This window comes from Rhinopithecus bieti, unplaced genomic scaffold (genome assembly GCF_001698545.2).
Source record: "Rhinopithecus bieti isolate Rb0 unplaced genomic scaffold, ASM169854v2 scaffold_18037, whole genome shotgun sequence".
Taxonomy (NCBI): Eukaryota; Metazoa; Chordata; class Mammalia; order Primates; family Cercopithecidae; genus Rhinopithecus; species Rhinopithecus bieti.
Window position 1 is genome coordinate 586,848 of NW_016809071.1, and position 11,857 is coordinate 598,704.

The 11,857-nt window shown below is 42.5% G+C and overlaps 1 protein-coding gene across 1 annotated transcript in view; it reads right to left on the reverse strand.

Annotated features, from left to right (window-relative positions):
- The window catches only part of LOC108539581 (XK-related protein 4-like), a 432,691-nt gene extending 421,882 nt beyond the window's left edge, over positions 1-10,809 (reverse strand). Inside the window, 3 exon segments of the mRNA XM_017888393.1 lie at positions 9,993-10,714; positions 10,716-10,769; positions 10,771-10,809. Of these exon segments, the coding sequence (XP_017743882.1) occupies positions 9,993-10,714; positions 10,716-10,769; positions 10,771-10,809 (815 nt within the window).
- Positions 10,810-11,857: the final 1,048 nt, after the last annotated feature.

Sequence of the window (11,857 nt, forward strand, 5' to 3'; positions counted from 1 at the left end):
AAAAAAAAAAAAAAAAAAAAAAAAAAAAAAAAAAAAAAAAAAAAAGCCCTGAAAAGTAAAGAATTCAGCCCCAGACAGATCTTTATTCATGACTATTATCTGTACCGCAGAAAAGGAAGTCAGGCTGCTTTCACATGGATGAAATCTGTCAGACTGGTGATTCGGAAAGGCAACTCTGTCCTTCTTAAATAGAGTGGACTTTAGGGGAAGTCAAACCAGTTATCTCAAGCCTTTTTCAAGTGGTGTTCACTATAGATCCTACTTCTATATGTGCATGACTCTCTGTTTGACTCATAGTTACTCACCTCACACAATGCCCACTGCTCTTTTTGTATAAAAGGATTCCCCAACAGGGAAATATGGCAAGTGTATAAATTAAACAAAAGAAGTAGAACTGATTCAAACAGCCTACTTATGAATCATAAAGATGAGAAAATAGTTTGACATACTTTGTTCAGATAATTTTAAAACAGATGCTTAAGGTTTTTAAAATTTTAAAATCTGAAATGTTGGCATGGGGTTAAAAATCGTTCAGCTTCACATCAGATTTCTAAGAACCTAGAATCCAGGGAATTCCTATCCCCAGGGAATTCTCAGGGAGGGCTAATGCAATGCTCTGTTCTTCTAGCAGAGTGCACCAAATCCCTATTTTTAACAAGGATAGGCCTGGATGTTGTATCTTTGTATAGAGTTTAAATCCAATTTTCAGCATATTAAATTAGTGGTAGTGTAACCCAAGACAAGCTTTTAATTTAAAAGCAAATCTAGCTCTGGCAACCATTTTCTCATTGAAATAATGAATAGTTCTTTCAAGCCTGTGAAGCGTTGTTCTTATTTCTTAACCACAGCACTCCAGCTGTGCATACCTTACCACATGAAATCTAGATGGCAATTTTGGCTTCTCCAGTCTATATGGTATATATCTTAGAATCAGTGACATGGAAGACTTTTGACATCATTTTGAATACATAGATATGTGTTTTTAATGAAAATTGTTTTATTTGATTATAGCTAAAATTTGGAAATGACATAAGGTTAATTGCATTATATGAATATATTTAAGACTCTCTATGTATGAATCATGCCAGTTCCTGGGAGTTTAGACACTAATATTATCAACCCTGGAAAGTCCCTTTTATATCCCCTTGGACTTACATAAGCAGAGAAAGCCTACAACAGTGGCCTTAGAACACCTGTAAATATTCTAGTGCATATACCCTAGGTACTACGCAAGTAAAAAGAATGTATAATAAGAGCAGAATCAGAACTTTAGATCTGGAAAGAACCTAGGATATTATTTCTAACCAATCACATCATACAGAGAGAAAATTGAGACCCAGAAAGAGGAAACCAAAAGAAGACCTAGTCTGTGAGGCTCCAGGAGCTGGGCCGTGTGTGTCATCTACACCTACAATGGCGCATGACCCTGGGCAGTCAGATAGCCTGCCTGGAATCTGCTGCTATTGGAGACCAAATCATTTCTTCTGATACCCCACATTTAGTCCAATTCCCAAAAGGACAGATGCCTCTTTAAATAAGCTCTATCACTGACATTCTAACTATGACCCTCCCTGTCTATTTTAGGGTTAAAAAAGACCTAACGGTGTCACTCAGACCACCTCAGGGGTTTCTGGACTGATTCATTTTCCTTTTAATCCTTCTCTAGTTTCTCCTACAATCAGCAATCTGTATCAGTTCTATATATATATACTAGATGTGGAATCGATGTTTTATGATGATAAGAATTACAGTGATGATGGTGGTGATGGTGGTAGTAACAGTGGAGGCTGCAAGCATTTTGAGTAGACTGAAGCATAAAAAATGCCAATACTCCTTCCATATATAAGTATATTCTCAGACAGTCAAGTATAGGTAAGAATTCAATGAAAAATATCTATCAGATAGTTTCTCCACCCTGACTATTCTATCAGCAAAAACAGGAATACAAAGCTGGGCTTCTAGCTGCATTTTTCTCAGAGGGTGACTAGCACTTCACAAAATTTACCCCTATTTTCCCAACACTAGTAATCTAAAAAAAGAGCTGGGGTGATTTTTCCTATCCCTCCCAGAAGACATTGCACCTTTTCTGATTCACCGCACCATTAGAATCTCAGAGAAGCTACTAAGTAGCAAGTTTAGCTACACTTTCATCAAGAAGAAAGAAGAGTGCCTGGGTTCTATTCACAGATCTGTAGATATTCACTGAGTATGTATTCTTTTACATTAAGTTCCACAACCACTAGACTAACTTCATGAGAACTTGCCCATGGTCTTTCTTCCTGATCAGCCATGCTGTCACTTACCAAGGACACAATCATGTTGTTGGGATGAGGTCACTTGTTATGGCGGTCAGAATCATGCAATGACATTTAAAAGAATATTTCTTATGGAGCATTACTAAATATAATTTTCCCTAAATTCCAACAACAATTACACATTACAAGATCATACCTGATAAAACATTCACTCATGACCAGCATCATACTGAACCTTTTATGTGAAAATGCGTAAGAATAATAAATCCAACTCTAATCTCTAGTCTTGCTTCCATAGGTCCAGTAAGTGTTCCATACAAATTTCTAAAATAAGTCAAAGAAATGTATTAATCAGATTAGCCAGTAAGTCCATGTAAAGGAGAATCCGTGCATTATTTGTTAGACAGTAATTGGTGTTACTTAAATTCATAGGTGGACTACATCATTCGAACTGTAACATATAAAACATATTTACTCCCAGCACTTTGGGAGGCCGAGACGGGCGGATCACGAGGTCAGGAGATCGAGACCATCCTGGCTAACACGGTGAAACCCCGTCTCTACTAAAATACAAAAAACTAGCCGGGCGAAGTGGCGGGCGCCTGTAGTCCCAGCTACTCGGGAGGCTGAGGCAGGAGAATGCCGTAAACTCGGGAGGCGGAGCTTGCAGTGAGCTGAGATCTGGCCACTGCACTCCAGTCCCGGGGACAGAGCGAGACTCCGCCTCAAAAAAAAAAAAAAAAAAACATATTTACTAGCAAGTTGCGTGCTTGGATACTCAATCATGAAGAAACATTTTGTAAGAGATTGAGCAGGGACTTTCAAAGCTATTTCTCCAAGGATTTGTGGACATTGTTCAAAACTGATAGTATACGTGTACATAGAGGCTACACATTCAATTGTTCTGTTAAGTTAGTCTGTTGGGGAGTAATAAGTATAAAAATATTTACCCTTGTGAAGTAAACACTTCATAGTTCAAGTGAATGGAAGAAATTTACCTTTGCACTAGTTATTGCAAAGATATCACACAGATATACCCACCACAGAGATTTATACATAAATTATTCCAATTCATGTAGAAACCCAGGTAAATGCACAAGGAGCTGTCTGATTGTTTGTGGATTTATACCTGTCAGTTAACTCAGAGATCTCGATGCCAAAGCCAGCACTCAGGGGTGGCATATGGATTTGTGATGCTCCAGGGAAGAAGATACTAAGTCTATAAACCAATGAATAGATATTAAAGTGGCACAATTGCAGTGTTGCACAAAAATGCATTCTACTTCTTTCATCCACAAAAAAGCAAAGGTTAGTCTACTATGTTTGGAGCAGCATGTTATGATGGAGATTATTACAAAATCTCAGAGCTGGAAGATGATCTTCTAGTACAATCCTCTGTATGAGAGTTAGTCTCTCTACCACATCTCTACCTAATTTTCCAGACTACGCTTAGACACTCCAGTGATGGGAAACTCACTCCTTCTAAGGAAGCCCAGTTGATCTGCGGATATCTTCAACTACTAAAAAAATTCTTCCTTCCATCAATTCAAAATATCTTCCTATAGGTCCCACCAATTTTGTCCCAGGGGGCCTACACAAAAGTCCAATGCCTCTTCCATGTTACAACTGTTCAGTACTTACTACGGAGTTCTCAAGCTTTCGGGCTTTTCTTCTACCTCATCATCCTCAGTACCATCAGCCATTTTCCATGTTGCTTTCACCCCTCCCATATCAGTCTTAAGTTCTAGCTTAAAACCTCTCCAGAAATATATGACCCAAAGAGGAAAACAATTAAATCTCTCTCTCAATTTCCACATCTGCAAAATAGAAGTGGTACCTCCAAGATCACTCAAAGGATCAAATAAGAAATAGAACATAGAAGCTCTCTGGACAGTTAAAGGTGACTAATAAACACAAGGAATATATTTCTATGGATCAGAAGACCTAACTTTCAATAAAGTAAAAACTACTGTATCCTAAGAAAATAACTCTTCAAATAGTAACACCAAAGAAAGTTTTGCCAATAATTTACTTTAGTATAAATACAATTAAAACTTTCAACCTACTTGTTTTTCTGAAAAATGACTCTCCCATCATGATGGGTCTATTTATATGTGCCAATGACATCCAACTCCCCACTGTGAAGCCAACGGATTTCCATGAATGATAGAGACATAACTGAGTCAGAGATGAATAATGACATAGCCTCTGAAACTTTCAACTTTCTGCCATTCCTTTGAATAAAACAGTGTTTTAACACGTTTGTTAACAATCCTCACCCCCTATATCCTTCATGACTCCTTCATGCCTTCAAAATACAATCTAAATTCCTTTCATTATCTAGCCCAACTAGTTCTTCGTCTTAATCTCTAGCTACTCTCCCTCCTCACTCCATATGTAGAGCATGCACTTAACCTGCCTTGCCTCTCTGCCTTTACACATTGTATCCAGGGCTCTAAAGCCAATGTCCCACTTTACTCAGAAAGCAGATTTTTCTCATCCCTCAAACCTTTGCTCAGATATCCCCTCTTCCAGAGAGTCTTACCTGAACCATCAAGGCGGTTTGCGTTTCTTGTTTCTATCATAGTGCTTATCTTCTTCTATTGAGATGGTCTATTGACTTTTCTGTCTTCCCCATTAGAGAGTAGATTCCTTGAAATATATATATTTTATTCACGTTGGAATAGTTAGTAACCAGCACAGTGCCTTGCACATAGCAGGTGCTCAGTGTATGTTGAATGACTGATTAATATATATGTATAGAGAGGGAACACGTATATGCAGAAAATAACCATTTGATAAACTCAGCAAATGGCACCAATCTTGCCTAATCTATATCAGAATTCAGGACTAACTCAGAATCAGAAACCACCTTTTTCAATAGTCAAAGGTATAACCTATATCCTCCCTAGTTTTTCTACCCATTCCTTTTCTCTAGAACCTCTTTATCATTTGCAAATAACTTTTCACATATTCACATACATTATGCCATGAAATCATTAAAACTACTATGAGATCATGTTCCTTAGCTAGGATTTAATGAAACAACCTCAGTATGTCCTAATGGTGTAGTAAGGAAGGCAATGAACTGAGAGTTCAAAGAGCTGAGCTCAAGTCTCTGTTTTACTGTTTAACTACAGGTGTGTCAGTGGAAAGATCCCCTAATCCATCTAAACTGTAGCTCCCTTTCCCACTTTGTCATCCGCAGTGAAGGTAAATTGTTATTTTTATACATTGTTGTCATTATTATCCAAGTTGGCATTTGGAGGTAGCCAATTGAGCCAGAAAAAGCATAGACTGTATGGTAAAATGGGCCCCGTTTTTAATCCTAACTATACTACATAATAGTTGGGTGACCCTATTAAGAGGTTAAGCCAGTTACTTAACCTCTCTGAGACAGTTTTCTCACATATACAGATACTAATAATTTCCTTTTAGGTTGTTTTAAAATGTAGATGATATAAAAAGTAGAAAAAAAATTTGTGTATTTTTAAAGTGCCAATAAAATTATTATTTTTGTTTGGCCAGTTTTTTTTTTAAATTATTATTATTATACTTTAAGTTCTAGGGTACATGTGCACAACGTGCAGGCTTGTTACATATGTATACTTGTGCCATGTTGGTGTGCTGCACCCATCAACTCATCGGCACCCATCAACTCGTCATTTACATCAGGTATAACTCCCAATGCAATCCCTCCCCCCTCCCCCCTCCCCATGATAGGCCCTGGTGTGTGATGTTCCCCTTCTCGAGTCCAAGTGATCTCATTGTTCAGTTCCCACCTATGAGTGAGAACATGCGGTGTTTGGTTTTCTGTTCTTGTGATAGTTTGCTGAGAATGATGGTTTCCAGCTGCATCCTTGTCCCTGCAAAGGATACAAACTCATCCTTTTTTATGGCTGCATAGTATTCCATGGTGTATATGTGTGTTTGGCCAGTTTTAAGAATGGCATGTTTATCAAAGTGCTTTGCATGCATCATTATAAAAATATTTAACAGATGTGCCTTTAAAAGCTTACTGACAACTGTACCTTAGGTTATAAAAGGTTCTGAGAAGTCCTGCTGTAGAGAGATCTGTTTAACTTTGTCTAACCCATCATTTTCCCAACTTATTTGAACATGGGACACAATCAGTGTCTTCTGGAATAGCAAACATGACAAGAGCAGAAAAAAACTGTATTTTCCTCACATTTTTCCCAGATGACTCTCATGATGGAGACTCAAAAACAAAACCCAAAAACCCAAAAGAGTAAGAATAGTGAAAACGCTCCCCACTCTACCATCCACTGACTCATTATTTACAAAGTGCATATTTTCTAGAAAACAATTAACTATGTACATACATACACAGGAGAAATTCAGGTAGAGTTTTAAGAGTAAACTTCATAATTTCTGAAGGAAAAAGACATTTAGATGCAATTGATCAAAAGAATGAGGACTAAAAACTGTTCTCTTAGGGAATTTGTGATTGCCACTGACTGAACTACACTCTTGGTAATTTCTGGAATCATATGAGAAAAATAAGAAAGGAAAGTACTTTCACATTCATTCACAGGCACAGTTTCTTTAAAGTCATAATTGCTCTTTTCACATGGTGGTAAAAACTCACTTTATTATTTCAAATAGCTCTTTCCCAGCATCACCTCCTGCGACTTTAAAAGCTGCCATTAATTTGCCATTAGTAAACTTTAATTAAAATGAATATGTATCATTGCTTTTAGCAGTTGCATTGTGACACATGTGTAAATACATGCAAACCTTATCCACAATGTTTCAATGGCTATTTCTAAACAAGCAAACGCTTTGATCTTATTTCAAAAGACTGTATCTACAGAAAGCTTTTAGAAACTGGTCCTTCCCTAAAATAATTAGAATTTCATGGAAACACAAGAAGCAGTTACCAACCTAGCTAAAATCTATTTTATTGATCCTAGAAAGTAGCATGTTAAAACATGAATAATGACCTCTGTGCTTTGAACCACTCAGTACTCTGGTGTTTCTGCAATATTTGTGTATAATGTATTGAAAAGAAAAGCTGGAAGAGGCAGAGGGATGCTTCTAATTTAAGGAATCATAGTGAGTCTAATAGAATAATCTGAGATGAGTTGCACTTCATCGGCTTATTATCAAAATGCACCTACTCCCCAAAGTTCCATATGAATGTTCAACACTGAGAGAAATAGAAACATATTAGAGTGCATCTGAGTGTCAAGTTCCATAAGCTTTCTTATCCCTTTCCAATGTCCTACATTAGGCTAAAGTTTTGTTTTTTTTGAAAAGTGTACTTCATAAATAGAAAATGATGCTGATTAGTCTTAGATCATGCTTTCACCAGATTACTCTGGCATCCTCCAAATATCTTAACCAGAATCTGAGAGTAGTTAGATTAGATGATAATTCAAACTTATCTACTAAACACATTATTCTGAAAATGCTGACAAATATTTCCAGAATATTATATCTGATAATACTTCCAACTATAATATTCCTCCTAGACGATCACACATTATCAGTATTAACTTCAAAGTCTCTAAGGAAAATACTATAGAAATGCTTAACTAAAAGGAGCCATGTGTGACCACAGTTTCTCCAAGTGCTGGGGTCAGTTAATGCATTTGTCTGAGAGCCTGTGGTTTTCCTTCTGCATTCAAACCTTTCCCTTCTATCCCTTCTCTCTCCACCCCCACTCCCTACCTTTGCAATAACTTTTCTGTATGACAAGTTGGTCCAGTGGCTATGGTCTCTCTGATATGTTTTTAGGCTCATATCTTTTCCTAATTATTTCTCACTTTCTGTATATTACTCCCAGAGAAAATTAAGCATCATTTTTCAACTGGGGAGATGTTTGGCTTAGAAGGTATAGTAAACACAACTATAATTAAAAGGATTTCCTCAGTTCACAGAATTTAATACCAGAGTTTTCATAAAGTATCAATCTGTTAAAAGTTACAGTTTTCAGTTAATAGGATAGAAAAGTATTTGCATTATTTACATAAGTCTAGAAACTTGAAAGGTGCTTAAAATTAAGTGATTTCCAAATCTTGATAAAGTTTGAAAAAGTTAACAAATGCAATGTCAAGCTTAATTTACCATATTATCAGATTAGAAATGCGAATCAGATGCATCCTAGCCACTCAGTAATTTCAATAATTAAGTTAAGCACTTAAGTCCTTCATTATACTTGAAGAGCATCAAGCTATTTGTCTTCCCAACAGTCATCCACGGGAAATATAGCTATCATATTTAACTAGCATTTCGAAAAGTTACTTTGAGTCCAAAACATGTATGAAGGTTTCCAACATCAATTTGTCTGACTGCATATCAAATATCACTTTTCCAGAAAGTATCTGCTTGAAAAAAAAAATGTTTCACAATCTGAAAGCTCACCATCTATGGCAATGCTCAGTCAGCTTTACAAAGCACTGGTCCCAGGAAATGTTGTGAAATTATCACACTTGCTCTTCTCAGGTGAAAACATGGTTGTTCGTCATAAATAAAAAGAAATGTGTGGTTCTATTCCACAAATCCTCCGAGTTGTTTCCACAGGGCATGCTTCGGCATAGTCAACAACTCATATCTTTTATCACAAAAACAGCCACAAGTAAAACTGAAAAAGAGCACTAGTGCCACAGAGTGCAGTTCCATATTGATGTACTTTCTAGGAATTGTCCTCATTTCACTTATACCACCTATTTACTAAGTTATTTTAAAACTGAAAAAAGCTCTGAGATATTTGAATCTATAGATTCCATACAAGTAATTTTTACAGATGTAAAATATTGCTTCGAAATCTGCTAGTAACATATAAAAGTCAAAAGAATGTATTCCTGAGCATACTATTTCATTCTGCTCCTAAGTCCATGCAGTGACTGTTCGAGTGGTGGTTTCCCTCTGCCCAAGTTTAGCCTTGTATTCCAGTTTATAACTGAAGTGATCCCTGTGTAAAAACACTTGGTAGATCAGATGATAAGTAGCAAAGTAGCCAATGAAGATGCCAAATACAACTAAAGTTAACATGGTGTCCCACCCCTTTTCCAAAGGCTCGTATTTATATGAGAAATTACATATGGAGATATTGCAAGATAATCAGAAAGGGCACTCTAAAAGTAAATCTGGGCCCCATAAAGTTTACTGACTCATGCTCGGAGATATATATATACATATATATATATATATATATATATATGACAAGTCTTTTGCTTATTAGGATCTCTACTTTGAGCAAAGCACTTCTTCAGCAGTGATCATTAATATGTGGGTACTTTTGAGCAGCAGCAACTCCCATTTCACTAAAATTAGCAATTTTTTTTCACCAGGGAACAAAAGAAACCATCCAAATGGCAACACACACCTCAAATTCAACATAAAAATAAAGGAATTTTAGAACATGTGACAGAAATCCTCTCCTACTCACTGAAACAATATCACTAAAAATTGGGAGGGGGGGTTGTGGCATGCGAAGAGCGAGAAGCCAGTGAGGCAGAGTGGGAAGACAGAAAGGATGAGGTGATCGAAACCACTTTGCTGTCCTTCCCTTGCTTCTCACTTCCCTCCCACCCTAGACTGAGATTGCAAATTTTAAAAATGCAAGCCCCAGTTCAAAAGAAACCCCCAAAACTGGAAGAGTGTGACTAGGGTTACTACCACAGCAACCCTGAAAGATTTCCGTGCAAAAGCAAAGCAGTGGGGATGTAGTAGCAGCAGCAAGCCTCCCTCTTCCCCCACCCATTACAGTACCTCCAGATTTGCCCGAGCTGCAAGATATGGATGAGTGACTGCAGGAGCCAGATGCAGAAGGAGCAGGACGCAGACCTGTGCTTGCCACTGGCCCGGGTAGCCCCGCTGCTGTTGCTGCCGCTGTTGGCCGCAGCGATGTTGCTTTTGCTGGCGTTGGATGCTTGCCTTTGCGGCGTGGAAGGACGAGCCTCGCCTTCTCCGGCTGCAGACCCACCGCCGACCACCGTCTTGCAATCGGCTCCAGGTTGCGGACAGCTGGAGGCAGCAGCGGCTGTGGCGCTGTCCTCGGTGCTGAAATCGTGCACAAACCAGCGGAAGCTGAACACTTGCACCGACAGCGAGCCGAGCACCACGAAGAAGAGCGTGAGCCCGAACCACCAGCGCTGGCCGCGCAGGTAGTAGTCCACGGCGAGCCAGACGTCCGTACCCACGTCCGCGAAGTACACGGCCACGGCGGCCAGGATCCAGAGGCAGTCCCACAGTGAGTAGCGCCGCTGCTCCCTGCCCAGGCGCAGGCACAGCGCCGCCGAGCCCGCCCCGCCGCCGCCCGGGCCGGGCGACGCCGCCGGAGGCCGCGCCGGCCCCGGAGCTGCGCTCCCGGCGGCAGCAGCGCAGCAGCGCGAGCAGCCGCGGCCGTCCGGGCAGCAGCCGCCTCCTGCGCTCCTCCCCCCACCCCCTCCTCCGGGCTCCACCCCGCGGGCAGCCGGAGCCAATCCCTGCACCCGAGCCCGAGTGGTCCGAGTTCTGCAGGGGGGTGACGTCCACGGTCGCTTCGCTCATTCTTCATTGTCAGCCTCCCGTCTGATTAGCGGCCCATGATGCCTCCCACACCGGAGGAGAGCACTCCTTTAATCTTGAACCTTTCCCGCTGTCTCTCCTCCCGCCACCTCCTCGCCTCGCCCCGGTTCCTCCCAGGCGCGCGGGCTCCCCCTGCCTCACTGCTCCTGCGCGGCTCGCCCGCCGCCGCCGCCGCCCGCCGCCCCCGGTGGGCGCTTGGGCGGGCTAGCTGGCGCGCCTGGGGCCGGCAGGAGCGCCGCCTGGCTGCCTGCGCGGAGCCACAGCTGTCGCGGCGGCCCCGCGGCGGCCCTGCCCGCCGCCCGCGCTTACTCGCCGTCCCGGTTCGCGGCTGCCCGCCCCGAGCGCGAGGCGCCAGCAGCGGCCGCCGCGGCGCTCCTCGAACCTGCACATTCCTCTCCTCCCCTCGCGCGCGCTCCCTCCTCCCGCTTCCTCTCCTCCACCAGCTGACTCCGAGGAAGAGGATGACCTCATCCCTTCTCTTCCAGCTGCCGCCGCTCCCACCCTGGCGCGGGAGGGGCGAGGGAGGAGGAGGGCCCCAGAGGAGGGGCAAGGGACCTAGAGGACCGGCGGGCAGGGGTTGGGGGGACTGCCCTGGCGAGTCCCAAGGGCCGGGAGGAGCGGCCAAGGGGGCCTGAGGGTGGCAGTCGAAGGCCCCCACTCCTGGGATTTCGGAACGCTGGGTGGATTTGAGCGACACTGGGGGAGGGGGAGGAGCGCGCTGAGAGGAGGGGTCCTGCGTGCAGCCCTCGCGGAGGACCGCGGAGAGTGGGCACGGACGGGTGTGGCGGTAGCAAGGGCCAGGGAGGCGCAGGCCTCTTTGTATTCCGCTCGGAGCCGCCGGCACCGGGAGAAGGGCTGGGAGCGCGGCTCTGGCCGACAATAGTGGGGAGAATGGGTGTAACTGAGGCGCCCGGGCTCAGAGGCCAGCAGCGGCAGTGGGCGTGTCCGGCCTTGCCGGGGAGAGCAGGGGAGAGAAAGGCGTGCGGAGCCTGGTGCCGCGCCAGCAGCTGAGGGCGGGCGCATCCGCGGGGAGCCCCGAAACAGCGCCCTCGGGGGAGGCAGCCGGC